Source organism: Anoplopoma fimbria, chromosome 7, assembly GCF_027596085.1.
Source record: "Anoplopoma fimbria isolate UVic2021 breed Golden Eagle Sablefish chromosome 7, Afim_UVic_2022, whole genome shotgun sequence".
NCBI lineage: Eukaryota > Metazoa > Chordata > Actinopteri > Perciformes > Anoplopomatidae > Anoplopoma > Anoplopoma fimbria.
Window position 1 is genome coordinate 1,428,340 of NC_072455.1, and position 21,950 is coordinate 1,450,289.

Below are 21,950 nucleotides of genomic sequence, written 5' to 3' on the forward strand. Positions count from 1 at the left end.
CCCAGACCAGCACACGCTGAGGAAACTGTCAGCTGACCTTTTAAAAATAGTCCATGTATCAGTCAGTAACCTTTTCTGTGAGAAAGTCTAACAGCTGCTGCAGGTTTGAACATGTAACACAGAGACGTCTGACAGCTCACAGTTCAACACAACTCTAAGTTCAGTTTTATCTCTTCTGACCCAAAGCATGATGGGATGTTCTCTGCTTCGTTATCTAGAGGACCAAACTACCTTCAACCTGTAGACGTGAGTCTCAGTTATTTCTGTGTGACTCTGAGTTTCCCACAGTGAAGTAGTCCCAGCAGCAGCAGCAGCAGAGCCACCATCACTATGGTGAGCACAGTCCTTAAGACGAGGACAGCGTGGAGGAAGTGGTCTGAGGAGGGACGAGTCTCTCTGTGAAGATCTGCAAAGACAACAGAACATCTGCTGTGACATCATCTCAGCCTTACAGCATGCTAACATAACATCTGGCTATCTTCATTTGAGTCATTGCTGTGTTTTACCTCTGACAGTCAGCCAGCTCTCTGCTGACTCTCCTCCATCAGACACTCTGCACTTGTAGAGTCCTTCATCAGACTTGGAAACATGGAGGATGGTGATGTTTCCCGTAGAGCTGCTCCTGATGAGGAGGCCGTCTTTATAGAAATCAGCTGTGATGGTAGAGGAGGTCGTCATGTTTCTGCACCTCAGAGTCACATCGTGTCCTTCTCTCACAGGGAGGACAGGACTCTCCAGGATCACTGAACCGTCTGAAAAACAAAGATTTGATGGCGTTTCTTCTGAAGATCGATGAAATGCACTCGTGTGCACGAGTTAGATTGAACATTGACATCAGTTTAATGTCCTATTTAGGCTTTTCTCTCAAGATAGTCTCATTCATTTCATGCAATAAGTCATGGGAACTGAAACGTACTAGTGACAGAGATGACGACACTGTTGCTTCTCTCTCCTCCTTCAGTCTCACACCAGTATTCTCCTCCGTCTCCTCCATAGGCTCTTTGAATAGAACATGACAGTACCAGCGTCTCCTTATAACATGAAGAAATAAAGTCCACAGCGGTCCTGATCCCTCTCAACTGAGTGGATCCATCAGAACCCACACAGTGAAAAGAGACCGACTCGTACTCAAAGAACTGCAGTCTGTTTGGAACGATACGAAGAGCTGCATCTGAATCAAATGAAACGGACGTTACTGCAAACATCCATGTTTTAAAGACATTATTTAAATGAAAACATGGCTGAGATCAATGATGGATGTGGATATGAAGAGTTGACTGAGTCCTACTTACCGATATTCTGAACATGTGCTCCGAGCAGAATGAATACAAGCATCACTGGACAGACAAAGGAAAGATACTCTATGTCACCTATGGACGTGTGTACTGTCTTTACATACAGAGGGAAATGTAAAACTTATAGAATATATATAACATAGACTCCTCAGTACTCACTCAGTCTGAAGCAGAGAGCTGTAACCTCCATGTGGTGTTGCTGCTGACTGACATCAGAGTGAAACAGAGCTGAAGTTAATTCTAGATGAGAACTTCCTCTTCCTCTTCCTGTATTTCTGATGTTGATGCAAAAGCTGGGGCTGAACTCACTGTGGCTTCAACATTCAGCAGTGAGCAGTGTGCTTCACCCTGACACTTAGGGCTGAAGGCCGACCAGGAACTGCAAAAGTCCTCTTGACTTGGACTGGGTTTACTATGACCACGATGACTGAGAGTCTTTACAGACATGAACACCCTCCCCTTTACATCCCTCCTCTGGACCCTTTACATCCCTCCTCTGGACCCCTTTACATCCCTCGTCCCTTTACATCCCTCGTCCCTTTTCATCCCTCCTCCTCGACCGTGTTGCCAGAGTGCATCCGTCAGCCTGCTGGTCTCCTTGCCCGACCTCCTGAGCAGCTCCGTCAGCCTGGTTGTCCTCATGGCCGCCCTCCAGAAGGGTTCCGCCTTTCCGCCTTACCCAAACCCCTATTCCTCGTGTGAGTCGTACTGCTTTTGGGTTCTGAATACACCCAGTTATCAGAACCTTTTTCATCCCTCCCTCAACCCCCTTTATATCTCTCGTCCACTTTTTTATCCTCCTTTGGAACCCCTTTCCATCCCTTGACCCCTTTTCTTTGTTTCATGGAGGACGTTGCACATGGTTAATAAGGGAAGCTGCTTGAGTCAGGAACGATGAAGACGAGCTGTTTGAGGGTTTTATAACCCATTTCCACACACATCTAATTAGTTAGTCGTGTATCTGTCTGCGTTTGAGCCCCCCTTTCTTGTCAGTAGATGATGGTGGACGTAGTTGTCTTCACCCTGACCAACAGCTGAAAGAAATCATTTTACTGCTTCAGTCAGCATTAATATTACATAGTGTAAACTCAGGTAAATAGATGCTGTTTGGCTTAAATTGGTGTGAACCTGAGAGACAAGTCCTACTGTGAAGTCAACTTGGAAAATCCCGCTGGATATGAAGGGGTTAATATGCAGCGCCGACTGACAGCTGGGGGAATCCCTCCTCAGAGCGTTACCTGGGAAATCCAGGAAACGTCATTGCGTCACCTTACCGGAAAGGACAGAAAGGGGAAGAGAGACTCTTTCAGGAACGTGCGCTTAAGCATGGACAATTGTTTGGTGTTGGATGCCACATGATTGTTTGACTGCAAATTGTTTGAAAACAAATGGGGTTTATTTTTTGATCTGTAGATTGATAGAAATGATCTGAATACTGCTAAAGTTATTTCTATTTGACTTTATTGATCTATTTATATTTACATTTCAAATGAGTGATTATATATATATAAAAAAAAAACCAGTTAAGATGAATTTGTGCATTTAAAAATGAATTGATATTTAAAGCAGTTAAAAATGGTTTCATATATTTAAAACAGAATTCATGAAAATATGCTTAGACATTAAAAACTATTAATAATATTTATATTTATATTTATATATTTATATTTATAAGTATTTAAATGCCTATATGAAAAACATGTTTGTATTTACTATTTCATTCTGCACTGCATTTACTGTAGTTATTTTTGGTTTCTTTAAAGGTTTTTTACCTTGCAGTATACCTAGCAGTTTACCACTTGCAACCCACTTACAACTGTACCCACAATACCTACCTGCTACAACTTACCTGTACCTGTGAAAATACAAAAAGAAAAGTAAAGAGGAGTTAAAGAAGGAAAACGGTGTGGTCATTGCATGAGTGGAACCCAGTTAAACCTCCTATGGTCTGTACCAATCCCTTTCAAGCAGGGAAGCTGCACAAACACTAGATAGCAGTTGTGCATTCAAGGCTTGGTTTGAGGTTAGGGTAGTGAAGTTTAGGATAAGGTTCATGCTAAGGTAAATGTTAGGGTAAGGTTAGCATAAGGTTACGGTGTAGTAACGTGTGTGTAGGTATTGGGTGCATATGTACATTTATATGTTTTTATCTTGAATTATCTTTATTGTTACACCATTGTGGTATGCTTGAGTAAGTTTAAGAGCTTGAGCTTGGGTTTAAGATACATACTAGTGGTGTAACAATACACTTATTTTTATCGAACCGTTCGGTACGGGCCTTACGGTTCGGTAGCATGACATACCCAACAATACGTTGGAATAAAATGAATGCGTTTGGAAAATAAATACGCCTTGAATCGTGTTAAATATAATGTTTTCTGTGGAGCCACTGCGCTCAAACTGGCAACCCACACGACGTAAGAGGTAACGTGAAAAACATTCTCCTCCGGCGAAGCACGCTACGCTAAACTAGATCACCACAGATGTGTTCTGGTTTCTCGTTGCTAATAAAAGTAACGCATCCTGTTCTTTACACATAAGACAAATGGATATTCACTGGATCTACTGTTGTCTTTTATGGGCAGGAGGGCCATTCAACATCCTGATGCAAACAGGAGTTGTAAATTGTTGTAGTCATCCCTGTGTTTCTTTGAATTGATGCTAAACAATAGAGAAGTATGAGGGGCCCTATAAACTGAGACTACATCGAAACGGGGTTTTAAAACTTAAACAATCTCCGTCTACACTGGCGTTTCAGCATCGTTTTTGAAATGATTTGCGTCCAGAGTAGCAGGGCTGAAAATGAATATCACATGACTGTTCACGTACACTGGGCATGCGGGTGCCGGTGTAAACAGGGAGTAGATTGGTTGCTTAGTTACAAAAAATACAACAGAGTATGATAGTATTCTTTAATATTAAAAGGTAGTGCTTGATCTTCCTCCAAAATCTTCAGCTATAAAATCAAACAGACAAATTTCATGGAAAGTTTTATTTTCAGACTTTGTTACAACGCTGCAGATCTCTCTCTAGCTCTCGCTCTCTCTCTCTCTCACACACACACACACAAGCACAAGCACACACACACACACACACACACACACACACACACACACACACACACATAAAATGTACTAAAAATTCAACTGAACAAAAGCTGCTAGTAAAGACAACAAGGTCAGCAACGCCTGTAATCCTTTGTCCATGTTGAATAAACCTGGTAGTCGAACGATAATCAAGGCTGTTGTTTATTTTCTTCAGGAGGAAGGTCATGTTATAAGGCCGTGACGAATCAGGAAAAGACACGTTGTGACAGCTAAGACCCGATCAAGTAGCCAAAGCGGGTGTCTACGTCATCTTTTTAGAACTCATGCGTTTTCGCCATCCACACCAAGAGTTAAACCCCAGAGTTTTCAAACTTCTCCGTTTTTCGTTGCCCTAAAAGTGTGGACGCTCGTTGTAACCGTAGCAAAAGATATGCGTTTTAAAATGAAAACAGAATAGTGTGGACATGGCCTTAGTCTGTGTCAGGTTGTCAGCGTTTAACACATTGAGTAGTGCTCTAGCTGTTATTTCCCAGTTTTCTGGTTGCTATCAGTTGTTTGACTCCCATGTCCTGCCGGCCTGTGGACTTTCAGCTTGTAAGCCATATTGTTTAATAAGTTACCAACATCATCCCTCTGCCTCCTCCACTGTTCACATTTGGTTCCAGTTCCTGTTCCTCTGAGTTCCCGTCTTTGAGGTCACGTTAAGAGCCTCAGCTACACAATAAATAAACTGACCACATAGGACACAACATCGAACACAAGCAAAGCACACATTCTTTGCAAAAAGCATTTTATGATGAAAATTAATACATATTTGAAGATGCTTTAGAGAAATAAAAAAACATGAACCAAGACGAATTTTTTTTTCAGTGAATATCAAACAAGTAACAAGTTCACAGCATGAACTCACTTAGTCAGGTAAGACTTTAAGCTGCACACTGTGTAAGATCTGGCCATCTGCTCCAAACAAATAGGGTTGACCTCTACTACTGGGTCCATACAATCTAAATTTACAGTCATCAGTTTAGAAAAAAAGCCAACTACTAACTTAAATTGAACCAAACTGCTGAAACACAGAGAACCGCTCAAAATGACAATGCTATCTTATTATCTTTTTGTGTGACCGGCCGCTAGTTTACGTTGGCTGTCTTTGTGGCCCCGTGGGCCCTTTGGCGTCCTCTGTGGCTTAACACGGCATAGGGGATCATGTTGTTCTACAGTAGAATCAAATCATGATTAGTTCCCAATGCGAAAACAACAAAAAAATCCACATGAGGCTTTTTAAATGTGATTTTATTTAGATTTTCAGAATGTATGCAATGATGAGCAATTTTAACAACAACAAAGAAGAAACAGTGAAATTATTTAACAGAAATGCAAAGCAAGAGAAACAATGCATCTTATCCTCATACAACTTTCAGACATTTTCTGCACACAACCAATTAAATGGAGCTGATATTGTAGTACTTGTTTTCATTGAGCTGCACCTGATGATAATAAACCCACGGTCACACTGTCACCATCATAACATTTTACTTCACACTTCATTTAAAAATATCTTTTGTTTGATTGTTGTTGAGTTTTGGTGAATTTAAATTGTTCTGATTGCTTTCACCTGATCTTAACACGATTCAAACGTTCCTCTCCTTGTTTATTCAATAAGCTGAGACTCTATTGACCCCAGCATTGTATTTACCTTCATCATCATGTTCTCAGAGATTCTCTCTATCTTGTCCAAATTCTTCTGATCATTTAATAGGTTTTGCTTTTCTCCTAATGTCAGTTCTCTCTCTGTTTCTATCTCCCCTAACTTTATCGCACCCTTCTCTTTCTTCGCTTCATCAAGTTGTTTTTGGAGTGGATCATCATTTCCTTCAGTTCAGTCTTAATCTTCATCAGTGTGGCCTTCATGGGATCCGGTTCTTTATCCTGTATCTCAACCACATGTGTCATGTCAACACCTTTCGGTTCTTTATCCTGCTTTTCTAAGTCAACTTCAAGCTGTTTAATTTTTTTCTCGTAATCTCCTGTTAATAAAATTGAAATGAACAACAGAGAAACACATTAAGAACGTGTTATTAAACAGCAAACAATATTTCACTAAATCAAAGTAACATTTCCTTCCTTGATAGCATTTTACACCAAAATAAGACATTTTATTGATTAAATGATGAATGTAAAGTCCCTGCTGTTCTGTCCACTACACACAACCTTAAACATAATACAATTCTATTTAACATAATCAAAAGCAACCCTGGTTTGTTTTTTCGCAGTGAAATATGTTTTTACTGTAACCATGAATGAGCTGTGACTTACGTTTACATTTACACCAGACAACAAGCATAACGGAAACTCCAAGAACCAGGCCAGCACAGCCACAGGTCACGGCCATGGGAATACATTCAGAGGTAAAACTGGATTGGCCCAATTTAGCTGGAATATCAGCTGCTGAGGAGATAGAGATCAATACTGCTTCAGTAAAGTGCAGAGGACCGCCTGATAACCAGTTACAAAACAACAAAGTAAGGAGTGAAAAAAATGACAAATTTATGTGAATAAATAGTGCTGTTGGTGTGAAATGTGAAACTTCTTTACTTTGGTAGTTTAAAAAAAACCCAATAAGACAGACAGTTAAACTTGTTACACACACCAAAGAGTGGTGAAAAAGTACTCACTGTTTATCAGACCATGAGTCATCCTGGGGTTCTGAAAAATAATATTAAGTAAACCAGCAAACCAATGTTATTTTTTCAAGAACAGACCTTCTGGAGATGAAAAGCAAGAAAAGCAAAATAACAATTATCACAATAATATGTTTGATTTTGAGTAAAACATTTTTACCTTGCCTCTCAGGATCTGCATATTTTAAATAATGGTAATAACCTTATTTCATAAATAGACAACGGTGAATGTTTTGTAGTTTAAAGAAAAACATTTGAACAGCTTACCTGTTTGTGCGTCCAGCAGTCAGATCACTTCAGAGTGCAGTGAGCTTCAGAGACAAAGTCCACAAATAAAATGATCACATTGATCTGCTGTTATCAGGTACAGGCTATTTACCTTATCTGCTGCAGTGCCTGTTGAGAACGCACCTGTTCACAAAGGGCTGAATGCTTTGGCCTGTGGAGTTGATGCTTGCAGATTTCTGGAGAATCACTCATACAAACATCACACTCAACCCATCTCTTCCATTGATCTTCAGCGACACAGCTGCCATGACATAGACTACTTGAGTCAAACACCAAGTCATAGCTACTCAGAAACACAGGTGAACTAGGCCTACAGAGTGGTTCACAGGAAGAAAACACTCCACGCCCAGACTAAAAGGGCCCAACACCTATACATGTATTATGATGTTTATTCATGAAAAATATTCAATCATGTTAACTCCCTGTACCCATAATTTACAAAAGTACTTAAATAATAATCTACTTAAGGCGAAAATATTACACCAATACATTTACCTGAAGTTACTAGTTATGTTGCAGATCAGACTTTACCCACAAATTCAATATAATTAAAATATGATAAACATTAGTATTCAATAACTTCATTAACAACTATCCAGCATCATATCAGAATTGAAAGCTCCACCTTGAACAGATGTTAAGTACATTTTAGTACATTGGGCCAATAATACCTGTATTTCACTCTTCACTTGAAGTAAGCATTTTAATGTAGGAGTTTTACTATTAATAAAAAAAGTTTACTTAAGGGCATTTCTATAAATATATTATATATATATATATATATATATATATATATATAAAATAAGTTAAAATAAGTTGCTTCTCAACTAATAACATTATAAAAGTAATAGTATCACAATATTATAAAAACAATATAGTATGTTTGGTGTCTCTATTATTTGGCAATAACAATAGTTTGTCAATAGGGGGCAGCATTAAGCAATACATGTCTCATTATGCAAAATGGTCACTAATGCATGTTCAATAGTTGAGTTTGTGTGAATTTATTACATTGACAGAATAAACACATTCATACAACATACAATGTTTGAAATAGAAAATTGGAAAGATGTATACATTTCAAATGTCTGTTAAGGATTTTCTTTGTAAAGTATCACCTCAAACCAAGTATGTGTACCTATAAGTCCATAAAACAATATAATGGTAATACAATAAGGAACAATGCCAACTACAATCATTAAAGTACATAAAAGTGTGAACAGTGTGAAGTCAGTCCCATATATTATCTTGAGTACATTTTTTAATTGACTCTGCACTGACAGCACCTCAAGAGATAAAGTGAGACAGGAGGGCACTGGAGAGAGAACAGGAAAACAAGAGTACGCTCACAACATGAAGTGACAGTTTGTCATGAGTTCATGTGTCAAAGTTACATCGGGCTGAACTTTAGCCGAACGCTCTGTTTGGGTGAATGTGCTGTGAAGACCGGGACCACAGAGGTTTGTGGTTTAGTTAATGGGAACTGAAAATAAATGTCTCTAAACTCAGTATGCGTGCTTCAGGTCAAACAGCATGATTTAGTCAGCAGAGTGTATTTAAAGCTGCAGCAGCTCCATTCAGCAGCGTCTTCAGACGTGTGAACAGATCAGATAAAACAATGTGGTTTAACTGTCACACTGAATAAACCGCTCACTCTTAAAATGGACACTGATAATGTGACACACCCAAACCTCAGATGAAGAACGAGGAGGACGATGAACCACACGACTCTTTTCACCTGCTGTGAACAGCTTGACCACTTTAAATTGTTCCGTCCACCATGTGAACCGGCAGTTAGAATGTCCCCATCCACCTGTATTCATGCACGGCACAAATAAAGACCCGAAATCTGATTAAAAAGTTTAAAATCACAGAAAGAAATGATATTCTTTGTTTTGATGGAAAAGTTGATGAATTAATAAAAGCAAAATGTGCCAAAGTGCAGTCTGTGTGGAGAGATGAGACTGTAAGGGTCTTCCATTAAACAGAAATATCATATTTCCATCATGTTTGCCACATGGTTTTTGTATTGTTTAAGCTTTGACTTGCTCATGTATTTAAAGGGAAATATCATGAAAAACTTGCTGTTTCAGTACATTATTCATTTTCTTTTGCAGATGATGAATGACTACAGCCTTCATAAAAGTACAGAAACTGCTGTTGATCTTTACAACAAATCTACCAATTAAGTATGGTGTGAAGTACAAAAACAGGGAGATCCCTTTGCACACAAGGTAAGGTAAAAAAAACTGAAATAAAGAACAATACAGCAGTTTTTCAAGGTTTTAACAATCACCTGTGGGCGTAGAAAGAAGACCATGTTCTTTGACTCGAATGAGCCGATACTGAAATCGAATGTTTACAATCGTCAGTTTTAGGGAACTGAAACATTTTCTGTTATTGAACTGAAGGAAAGGTCTGGATGTTATGTGCTGTAGTCCCTGTAGCTTGTAGTGCTGTACCAGGTGCTGTACCAGGTTTGACACAGACACACTTGCAATTGACTGTATGAAATGCACCAGGCTTTCAGCTCTCTTGGTAGTCACTTTTTACGTTAGTCAGTCATATCAACCACACACTTTTCCTAATCCCAGCTCAGTGGTTTTGTTGCTTAAACCCTTACTTCCTGTGAAGACGGGAAGTTTATTTTGAAAAGACACACAGAGTGTCATTGTCTGTGACTTACAGAGCATTGACCAAACTGTTGTATTTGACGCATTTGGGTGAGAATGTGTCGGACAAAACCATGACTGGGAATTAGAGACATATTACAACAAAAGCTGAGTATAGTCTGATCTCGTTTGAAGTACATTACATGGCTTTATAAGACATGAAACTTTTAAAAAACAGTAAAAATGTAATGTCAAAATACTTTAAAAAAGAATGAATTGACGTATTGTATTAGTCATGGAGAGACAGGCATTGCTTTTAAGTGATGCAAAATACCATGTGTAAATGAAACATTTTTTACAACAATATTAAAAGAGAACAGTACTGTGTCACTGTAACATCGCTGCGTGTGAACTTCCTCTTTCCTTCAGTCAGGTGTGTCTGCTCTCCCTGGGAGGAAATACAAATACTATGAAACAATCACGGAGAGCAAAAGCTGTTCATGCTAAAAAGTAATTTCTCTTCTAATCTTTATTTAAATCTGGTATTGCACAATGTGAAGTGCTAGTGACTCAGTGATTCACTGGCATAGGATCTGGATTAATACAGTAATTACTTAAATATTAAAAGAAAAAGGTGCAGGCTTACCAACAGCAATGTTTATTGCAGAATAGACAGTGCTCTCTTCTGGTAGACGTGGCTTGGTAGATGCTTTAGAAATTTTGGGTTCTGTTTTGGATTCAAACAAAATTGTCATTATCAGAATTGTTCGTTTAAAAATTAAATTGAAATTGCACATTTCAGTAAATCCCTTCCTCTATGAAAGTCAGTTCATAAAAAATCAGCAGTTAGAACTGGTCAGATTTCATGTCTTTCATTACAACAACAACATTGTCCTCATATAAATGATGGAAACATTTACTGCGTTGTATATTTGTGTATTGGTCTTTTAAGGTTCCCTCTCCCCAACTGTCAAACTGCACGGCGTCTTGTATGCAGACGTCTAGATAAACCTACTGAGGCGCCCCTGCTTTCTGTCTGTGGTTTTCTCATGTGGTTTATAACCGAGAGGATGAAATGATCTCCTACATCTAAAGGCAGACAGACAATGGGTCTCAATCATTTCTCTTTTTAACATCATGTCACATCTATTCACTGTTGCCATGAGAAACCTGCAAGCTAGTTGATTTTAGCAAAGTATTGGACACAGTCGCATCCTGACCTGATTATGGAGCTAGATGAGAAGTTAGGAGGTGAAGGTTGTCTAGGAACCACAAATACCTGTCCCAATCCAGAGAGTAGATATTTTACAGGATTTAGTGACAAAAAAAGAATCTTCTGGTGGTGCTACAGGAGAGGGCAGAGGTCCAACAAATCCGTCCTCTGGGAACCATTTATGTCTGTACAAAATTTCATGGCTCGCAATCCTGCAGTTGTTGAGAAATTTCAGTCTGAACCGAAGTGATGGAACAACTGAGAGACGGACATTGCCATCCCTTGAGTCATGCCGTAAGCAAAAGTACTGTGGATTCGACAGGTGAATATTCCAAACTTAGAACCATGTGTCATTTCTGCTTCACCTGGAATCTTACAGTATCTATAAGATCCACAAGAACAAGTTTGGTCTGACAGAAGATGGTCTTGTTTAAAGAGGAAGTAGAAGTGAAGTAGATTTAAGTAAGTACCTTTCTCCTTCCTTTTCACCATCGCATATGTCACATGATGAGGATCCACCAAATCACCACCGCCTGTGACTGAAAAAATTGAAAAACCCATAACCAAAACAATTATTTGTGGTAAATGATGCATTTATCATTTGTAGCTGTTTAACATGTGAAGCACTGAAACACCTCATTAGAATGAGACGAATGTGTGGCACCACAGATTTGCTGTGGTTTTGTGCTGAAACAGTGTTTATAAAAAAATACAATCTAATCGTGTTGTGTTCAGGGACACAAATTCCCTCTTTTTCCTGTCCCTTAGCACACCTTTTTTGGGGGGATGGCATAAGGTTAAAAAACGACAGTTAGGTTTAGAAAAAAACCACAGTTAGGTTTAGACAACTAAACCAACAGTTAGGTTTAGACAACAAAACCAACAGTTATGTTTAGACAATAAAACCAACAGTTAGGTTTAGACAACTAAACCAACAGTTAGGTTTAAACAACAAAACCAACAGTTAGGTTTAGGCAACAAACCAACAGTTAGGTTTAGACAACAAAACCAACAGTTAGGTTTAGACAACTAAACCAACAGTTAGGTTTAGACAACAAAACCAACAGTTTTTAGACAACAAAACCAACAGTTAGGTTTAGACAACAAAACCAACAGTTAGGTTTAGACAACAAAACCAACAGTTAGGTTTAGACAACAAACCAACAGTTAGGTTTAGGCAACAACAACAGTTAGGTTTAGACAACAAAACCAACAGTTAGGTTTAGACAACTAAACCAACAGTTAGGTTTAGAAACAACAAAACCAACCAACAGTTAGGTTTAGACAACAACACCAACAGTTAGGTTTAGGCAACAAAACCAACAGTTAGGTTTAGACAACAACACCAACAGTTAGGTTTAGGCAACAAACCAACAGTTAGGTTTAGACAACAAAACCAACAGTTAGGTTTAGACAACAAAACCAACAGTTAGGTTTAGACAACAAAACCAACAGTTAGGTTTAGACAACAAAACCAACAGTTAGGTTTAGACAACAAAACCAACAGTTAGGTTTAGACAACAAAACCAACAGTTAGGTTTAGACAACAAAACCAACAGTTAGGTTTAGACAACAAAACCAACAGTTTTTAGACAACAAAACCAACAGTTAGGTTTAGACAACAAAACCAACAGTTAGGTTTAGACAACAAAACCAACAGTTAGGTTTAGACAACTAAACCAACAGTTAGGTTTAGACAACTAAACCAACAGTTAGGTTTAGACAACAAAACCAACAGTTATGTTTAGACAATAAAACCAACAGTTAGGTTTAAACAACAAAACCAACAGTTATGTTAAGACAATAAAACCAACAGTTATGTTAAGACAATAAAACCAACAGTTAGGTTTAAACAACAAAACCAACAGTTATGTTAAGACAATAAAACCAACAGTTAGTTATGTTAAGACAATAAAACCAACAGTTATGTTAAGACAATAAAACCAACAGTTAGGTTTAGACAACTAAACCAACAGTTAGGTTTAGACAACTAAACCAACAGTTATGTTTAGACAATAAAACCAACAGTTAGGTTTAGACAACAAAACCAACAGTTAGGTTTAGACAACAAAACCAACAGTTAGGTTTAGACAACAAAACCAACAGTTAGGTTTAAAACAATCCAACAGTTAGGTTTAAACAATCACTTACCTTTCTCCTTCCTCGGTTTTTGGATATCAGCATATGTCGCTTGGTGTGAATCAACCACATCATCACCACCCAAGACTGAAACATAGAAAAAACAAAAATGCATTTCTTTTCCTACTTTGAACTATATTTATCCAACAACCCATGTCAATTGTTGCACCACAGACCTTCTGTGGTTTTGTAAATGATATCATACCTGTTCCCCTTCTTGGTTTTTTGACAACAGCATATGTTGCATTGTTTGGATCAACTAAACTTTCACCTCTTGATACTAAAACATAACAAAGGATAATATGTTAGCATTCTGTATTTTATCAGAAAACATATAATATAATTTTGTCCCACAAATTCAACAGAAATGAGCACATATGTCTTGCTCATGACCAAAGCCAGCAGAAAGGGGTTCGTACACAATGCCCCACAGAATGTTTTCACAGTAGGCCAGTGTGGACGCTGAAGGTTTTATGTTTCTCTTCAAGAAGGCATATTATGATTTTCAAAGCCTCTTATGCAAGTCAATGAATTATTAGATGAGTGGCCTGTCTTGTTGTTAAATAGCTAGAACAGACTGACGAGCCCTACTTTCCCTGCTGTTTGCCATGTTTTCCAGATACCTGGTGGCAGGGGATGGTTAGGGCCAAGAGGAAACACCTGGGCCCAAAGCCCTGGCTGCCTGCTTCTCCCTCTGCCTGCCGTGCTGCTGCAGCTCTCAGCCTTTTCCCTACAGGTACCGGCTCCGTTTGGGCTAAGTATGTTGGTCAAAGTCATCGTTGTGCCTTCTTTTGCTTCTTACAACACACAAACAGACGTTGCTCACTTATACTTACACCACTGATCATCCTGACATCCTCAGCCCACATCCTAAAAGTCTTTCTTTGGCATCTTAATTTGGTCCACTTTGGTTGATAACATTTCTGTTGTTCCATTTTTGTTATGGCCAACTGAGTCAGGTCGTAACAGCAGCTAAACCAGATGTACATGTAGAGTAAACTTACACTGTCTTCCCTGAAGAACCCTGCATAATACTACACATTCATTATTCTTGGTCAGTGGGGATAAAGGGAATTTGTTTCAGCTTTCTGATTTTCAAAGAAGTTACTCATATGACTCGATGACCTCATATTGGACTTTGGACTTTAAATCTCAGTCAAACCAGGTGTTAAGCCTTTGGTATTGCTTCCTTTACCTTTGTGTTTTTTGCAGTGTAGTACTCCACAAACAAACACAAAAAGCAGCAGGGCCACCAGCAAAACAGGGACAACGATCCACAGCACGGTGGGGAACTTAGGTGGAGGAGGAGAAGGAGTCTCTTCTTCATGACGTTCTGAAAAGACGAAGAAAAGAACACACTTTAACTTTATCGAGCAATTTTTTCATCATGATTTGAGAACAGTGCTTTATATTTGCACTCTTGTTATCTAAGACTTTTTATGATGCACTCGTCCTGCTTTGTATTGCAAATGCTGCGCAACATTTTTTATCTTTACTTATCTCCTGAAGCATTTCACAATATATATTTTTCCTATTTCACTATAAATCCTGAAACAGCAAACACAAAACACTCAATGCAACATGTTCTTCCTACCACACACTGAACCATGCAAATAACAATTCATGTAGCCTATACTTAGTTTTGAACTACTCTTTGTCTCACCTCTAACAGACAGCAGGCTCTCTGCTGATTCTCCAGATCCAGAGTTGTGACACTTGTAGAGTCCTTCATCTGATGTGGAAACGTTGTAGATGATCAAGTTTCCTTTATAGCTGGTCCTGATGCGGACGCCATCTTTATAGAAATCAGCTATGAGGTCACCAGGACTTTATTCTTTTTGCAGTACATTGTCACATCGACTCCCTCCTTCACCGGCAGAACAGGACTCTCCAGGATCACAGAACCAGCTGAACATTGTTTTAAAAATATTTTAGGTTAAACACAGAAACACTTATAGGAATTAGCAGAAAGGATCAAAAGTCACCAGTGTCCCCAAGCAAACCCAGGCTGGGGACATTGAGTGAGAAGTGAAAGCGAGTGACCTTTTAACCCGTTTGATTTTTCTACTTGAATGAAATTCTAAATGTGTGTGTTCCTATCATTCCTCTTACTTATAGTAGTGTGCTTCTTGCCATGTCAGGAACTATTTCACTGCAGTTTCTTGACTTTCACCAAAGCGTTCTATTATCTAAAACAATTCATCCAACGTTTGTAGACTAAAATAAAGTGTAATATAAAACACACCAGTGACAGAGATGTTGAGAGCACTGCTTCTCAGTCCGTCTCCATCTTCACACCAGTACGCTCCACTGTCTGATGAGAAGGCAGGGTTAATGGTGCCAGATCCTGCTGATGGCGCCCAGTTAGAAATGCTTCTCGGAGTGATTTCCCGGAGTGTCCTCATCACCCTCCATTCAGCCGAGCCATCAAACACACAGGTGAAAGAGATGGACTCGTATTCAAAAAACTGCAGTCTGTTGGGATGGATGCGAGGAAAAGCTGCATCTGAGACACAGAAGCAAGAGATTCACTTGTTGAACTCTGAGACAGAAATGAACACATTAAAACTGCTTTGTGTCTTTATGGCAGTAGCATTAGCATTATCATGGCAATACACTATTAATTGGATTGCGACAAACTTTGACATTATAAAATGACAAAAACATTACAAAGTTCTACATTTCAAACAAGTTTTGTCCCGCAATACCTTTTGTGTCAAACATGCATAATCTATAGTGAGGGAGCAAAGTTGAGCGAATACACTTCAATCTAAAGTCTTGATATAGGTTGAGGCTTGTGTGTGAAAGTCACATTTTTTGAATGCAGGGAAAAACTACTGCAGCTTTTTTTCGGGTTAATCAAACAGAAACAACACAATTTGCTGAGCATGTGCATATGTCAGGTTGCTGCTCTGCAAACGGCAGTCTGTGGGTATCAATGTATGAGTATTTTGGCATTTTACATATGACAAAGTGCATTTTAATGAAGATTCATGAACAGTTGATGTTTAACTGACTGCAGCTTACCATGTTTCTGAGCACAATAACTGAAGTGAACTTGTGCAGCCAGCATCCACACATGCATCACTGGACCCACAAAGAAAGAGAGCCGAGTATCAGACAGAGATAACTTCTCATTTCTGTCAGAAAACTATACATTTTACTGCCACTTAATTATATGATTAAATATGATAAGCCTCTGACAAGTGCACGTGGTCTATGTGACAGTCTCGGTTAGCAAAATACAAATTATTCTAATAATATAACTCTGATAGGACGCAATCACAAATGCATGTGAGTTGCAGAATTTCTACTTCTCATGAATCAAGCTTATGTATTTCTTAAGTTTGGAATCTCCTTCTGGAACAAGGAGACGGACTCAGTACTCACTCAGTGTGATGCAGAGAGCTGTGACCTCCATGTTGTCTGGCTGCTGACTGCCTGAGCATCAGACTGAAGTGCAGGCGTTTAGTGTAGAGTGAGAACCTCCTCTTCCTGTGGTATTTTTGGTGTTGATGCAATGGAAGGTTTGAGTTGGTTCAACTGATGTTTGAAGAGAAATATAAATGTTCAGCCACAAAAAACACAGCCTGTCAGTGCAGAGTTGAAATCTGAATTTAAGGGAAGTAGTAAGAACTTTCAGCTTTATAATCGGCCTACACTGTGCAGAGTGGAGTATGTGCACATAGGCAGTTTTCACATCCATCTACTGAAGGAGGAATTGGGATCTATAAAAACTGTAAGTACATTTAAAGGTAAGCTTGAAACCTTCCTATTTTCTGTGTGTGTGTGTGTGTGTGTGTGTGTGTGTGTGTGTGTGTGTGTGTGTGTGTGTGTGTGTGTGTGTGTGTGTGTGTGTGTGTGTGTGTGTGTGTGTGTGTGTGTGTGTGTGTCAGTGTGTAGTTGTGCATTCAAGGCTTGGTTTGAGGTTAGGGTAGTGAAGTTTAGGATAAGGTTCATGCTAAGGTAAATGTTAGGGTAAGGTTAGCATAAGGTTACGGTGTAGTAACGTGTGTGTAGGTATTGGGTGCATATGTACATTTATATGTTTTTATCTTGAATTATCTTTATTGTTACACCATTGTGGTATGCTTGAGTAAGTTTAAGAGCTTGAGCTTGGGTTTAAGATACATACTAGTGGTGTAACAATACACTTATTTTATCGAACCGTTCGGTACGGGCCTTACGGTTCGGTAGCATGACATACCCAACAATACGTTGGAATAAAATGAATGCGTTTGGAAAATAAATACGCCTTGAATCGTGTTAAATATAATGTTTTCTGTGGAGCCACTGCGCTCAAACTGGCAACCCACACGACGTAAGAGGTAACGTGAAAAACATTCTCCTCCGGCGAAGCACGCTACGCTAAACTAGATCACCACAGATGTGTTCTGGTTTCTCGTTGCTAATAAAAGTAACGCATCCTGTTCTTTACACATAAGACAAATGGATATTCACTGGATCTACTGTTGTCTTTTATGGGCAGGAGGGCCATTCAACATCCTGATGCAAACAGGAGTTGTAAATTGTTGTAGTCATCCCTGTGTTTCTTTGAATTGATGCTAAACAATAGAGAAGTATGAGGGGCCCTATAAACTGAGACTACATCGAAACGGGGTTTTAAAACTTAAACAATCTCCGTCTACACTGGCGTTTCAGCATCGTTTTTGAAATGATTTGCGTCCAGAGTAGCAGGGCTGAAAATGAATATCACATGACTGTTCACGTACACTGGGCATGCGGGTGCCGGTGTAAACAGGGAGTAGATTGGTTGCTTAGTTACAAAAAATACAACAGAGTATGATAGTATTCTTTAATATTAAAAGGTAGTGCTTGATCTTCCTCCAAAATCTTCAGCTATAAAATCAAACAGACAAATTTCATGGAAAGTTTTATTTTTCAGACTTTGTTACAACGCTGCAGATCTCTCTCTAGCTCTCGCTCTCTCTCTCTCTCACACACACACACACACAAGCACACAACACACACACACACACACACACACACACACACACACACACACACACACACACACATAAAATGTACTAAAAATTCAACTGAACAAAAGCTGCTAGTAAAGACAACAAGGTCAGCAACGCCTGTAATCCTTTGTCCATGTTGAATAAACCTGGTAGTCGAACGATAATCAAGGCTGTTGTTTATTTTCTTCAGGAGGAAGGTCATGTTATAAGGCCGTGACGAATCAGGAAAAGACACGTTGTGACAGCTAAGACCCGATCAAGTAGCCAAAGCGGGTGTCTACGTCATCTTTTTAGAACTCATGCGTTTTCGCCATCCACACCAAGAGTTAAACCCCAGAGTTTTCAAACTTCTCCGTTTTTCGTTGCCCTAAAAGTGTGGACGCTCGTTGTAACCGTAGCAAAAGATATGCGTTTTAAAATGAAAACAGAATAGTGTGGACATGGCCTTAGTCTGTGTCAGGTTGTCAGCGTTTAACACATTGAGTAGTGCTCTAGCTGTTATTTCCCAGTTTTCTGGTTGCTATCAGTTGTTTGACTCCCATGTCCTGCCGGCCTGTGGACTTTCAGCTTGTAAGCCATATTGTTTAATAAGTTACCAACATCATCCCTCTGCCTCCTCCACTGTTCACATTTGGTTCCAGTTCCTGTTCCTCTGAGTTCCCGTCTTTGAGGTCACGTTAAGAGCCTCAGCTACACAATAAATAAACTGACCACATAGGACACAACATCGAACACAAGCAAAGCACACATTCTTTGCAAAAAGCATTTTATGATGAAAATTAATACATATTTGAAGATGCTTTAGAGAAATAAAAAAACATGAACCAAGACGAATTTTTTTTTTCAGTGAATATCAAACAAGTAACAAGTTCACAGCATGAACTCACTTAGTCAGGTAAGACTTTAAGCTGCACACTGTGTAAGATCTGGCCATCTGCTCCAAACAAATAGGGTTGACCTCTACTACTGGGTCCATACAATCTAAATTTACAGTCATCAGTTTAGAAAAAAAGCCAACTACTAACTTAAATTGAACCAAACTGCTGAAACACAGAGAACCGCTCAAAATGACAATGCTATCTTATTATCTTTTTGTGTGACCGGCCGCTAGTTTACGTTGGCTGTCTTTGTGGCCCCGTGGGCCCTTTGGCGTCCTCTGTGGCTTAACACGGCATAGGGGATCATGTTGTTCTACAGTAGAATCAAATCATGATTAGTTCCCAATGCGAAAACAACAAAAAAAATCCACATGAGGCTTTTTAAATGTGATTTTATTTAGATTTTCAGAATGTATGCAATGATGAGCAATTTTAACAACAACAAAGAAGAAACAGTGAAATTATTTAACAGAAATGCAAAGCAAGAGAAACAATGCATCTTATCCTCATACAACTTTCAGACATTTTCTGCACACAACCAATTAAATGGAGCTGATATTGTAGTACTTGTTTTCATTGAGCTGCACCTGATGATAATAAACCCACGGTCACACTGTCACCATCATAACATTTTACTTCACACTTCATTTAAAAATATCTTTTGTTTGATTGTTGTTGAGTTTTGGTGAATTTAAATTGTTCTGATTGCTTTCACCTGATCTTAACACGATTCAAACGTTCCTCTCCTTGTTTATTCAATAAGCTGAGACTCTATTGACCCCAGCATTGTATTTACCTTCATCATCATGTTCTCAGAGATTCTCTCTATCTTGTCCAAATTCTTCTGATCATTTAATAGGTTTTGCTTTTCTCCTAATGTCAGTTCTCTCTCTGTTTCTATCTCCCCTAACTTTATCGCACCCTTCTCTTTCTTCGCTTCATCAAGTTGTTTTTGGAGTGGATCTCTCATTTCCTTCAGTTCAGTCTTAATCTTCATCAGTGTGGCCTTCATGGGATCCGGTTCTTTATCCTGTATCTCAACCACATGTGTCATGTCAACACCTTTCGGTTCTTTATCCTGCTTTTCTAAGTCAACTTCAAGCTGTTTAATTTTTTTCGTAATCTCCTGTTAATAAAATTGAAATGAACAACAGAGAAACACATTAAGAACGTGTTATTAAACAGCAAACAATATTTCACTAAATCAAAGTAACATTTCCTTCCTTGATAGCATTTTACACCAAAATAAGACATTTTATTGATTAAATGATGAATGTAAAGTCCCTGCTGTTCTGTCCACTACACACAACCTTAAACATAATACAATTCTATTTAACATAATCAAAAGCAACCCTGGTTTGTTTTTTCGCAGTGAAATATGTTTTTACTGTAACCATGAATGAGCTGTGACTTACGTTTACATTTACACCAGACAACAAGCATAACGGAAACTCCAAGAACCAGGCCAGCACAGCCACAGGTCACGGCCATGGGAATACATTTAGAGGTAAAACTGGATTGGCCCAATTTAGCTGGAATATTAGCTGCTGAGGAGATAGAGATCAATACTGCTTCAGTAAAGTGCAGAGGACCGCCTGATAACCAGTTACAAAACAACAAAGTAAGGAGTGAAAAAAATGACAAATTTATGTGAATAAATAGTGCTGTTGGTGTGAAATGTGAAACTTCTTTACTTTGGTAGTTTAAAAAAAACCCAATAAGACAGACAGTTAAACTTGTTACACATACCAAAGAGTGGTGAAAAAGTACTCACTGTTTATCAGACCATGAGTCATCCTGGGGGTTCTGAAAAATAATATTAAGTAAACCAGCAAACCAGTGTTATTTTTTAAAGAACAGACCTTCTGGAGATGAAAAGCAAGAAAAGCAAAATAACAATTATCACAATAATATGTTTGATTTTGAGTAAAACATTTTTACCTTGCCTCTCAGGATTTGCATATTTTAAATAATGGTAATAACCTTATTTCATAAATAGACAACGGTGAATGTTTTGTAGTTTAAAGAAAAACATTTTAACAGCTTACCTGTTTGTGCGTCCAGCAGTCAGATCACTTCAGAGTGCAGTGAGCTTCAGAGACGAAGTCCACAAATAAAATGATCACATTGATCTGCTGTTATCAGGTACAGGCTATTTACCTTATCTGCTGCAGTGCCTGTTGAGAACGCACCTGTTCACAAAGGGCTGAATGCTTTGGCCTGTGGAGTTGATGCTTGCAGATTTCTGGAGAATCACTCATACAAACATCACACTCAACCCATCTCTTCCATTGATCTTCAGCGACACAGCTGCCATGACATAGACTACTTGAGTCAAACACCAAGTCATAGCTACTCAGAAACACAGGTGAACTAGGCCTACAGAGTGGTTCACAGGAAGAAAACACTCCACGCCCAGACTAAAAGGGCCCAACACCTATACATGTATTATGATGTTTATTCATGAAAAATATTCAATCATGTTAACTCCCTGTACCCATAATTTACAAAAGTACTTAAATAATAATCTACTTAAGGCGAAAATATTACACCAATACATTTACCTGAAGTTACTAGTTATGTTGCAGATCAGACTTTACCCACAAATTCAATATAATTAAAATATGATAAACATTAGTATTCAATAACTTCATTAACAACTATCCAGCATCATATCAGAATTGAAAGCTCCACCTTGAACAGATGTTAAGTACATTTTAGTACATTGGGCCAATAATACCTGTATTTCACTCTTCACTTGAAGTAAGCATTTTAATGTAGGAGTTTTACTATTAATAAAAAAAGTTTACTT

The 21,950-nt window shown here is 38.6% G+C and overlaps 3 protein-coding genes across 3 annotated transcripts; all 3 read right to left on the reverse strand.

The window, feature by feature from the left end:
- Positions 1-257: 257 nt before the first annotated feature.
- Positions 258-1,485, reverse strand: LOC129093821 (low affinity immunoglobulin gamma Fc region receptor II-like). Its single transcript, XM_054601944.1, has 5 exons — positions 1,455-1,485; positions 1,293-1,337; positions 917-1,171; positions 507-752; positions 258-406 (listed from the first exon to the last, which is right to left on the reverse strand). The coding sequence occupies exons 1-5, from the start codon at positions 1,483-1,485 to the stop codon at positions 258-260; spliced, it is 726 nt and encodes a 241-aa protein (XP_054457919.1).
- Positions 1,486-5,624: 4,139 nt separating this feature from the next.
- Positions 5,625-7,042, reverse strand: LOC129093725 (uncharacterized). Its single transcript, XM_054601830.1, has 3 exons — positions 7,018-7,042; positions 6,659-6,790; positions 5,625-6,369 (listed from the first exon to the last, which is right to left on the reverse strand). The coding sequence occupies exons 1-3, from the start codon at positions 7,037-7,039 to the stop codon at positions 6,155-6,157; spliced, it is 369 nt and encodes a 122-aa protein (XP_054457805.1). The 5' UTR covers positions 7,040-7,042; the 3' UTR covers positions 5,625-6,154.
- Positions 7,043-10,319: 3,277 nt separating this feature from the next.
- LOC129093822 (uncharacterized) lies at positions 10,320-20,192 on the reverse strand. The gene is given in 11 exon segments (XM_054601945.1): positions 10,320-10,371; positions 10,570-10,650; positions 11,607-11,675; positions 13,288-13,362; positions 13,481-13,555; positions 14,471-14,608; positions 14,939-15,091; positions 15,094-15,183; positions 15,521-15,781; positions 16,303-16,362; positions 20,060-20,192. Coding segments are annotated over 11 exon segments (1,158 nt in total). The 3' UTR covers positions 10,320-10,348.
- Positions 20,193-21,950: the final 1,758 nt, after the last annotated feature.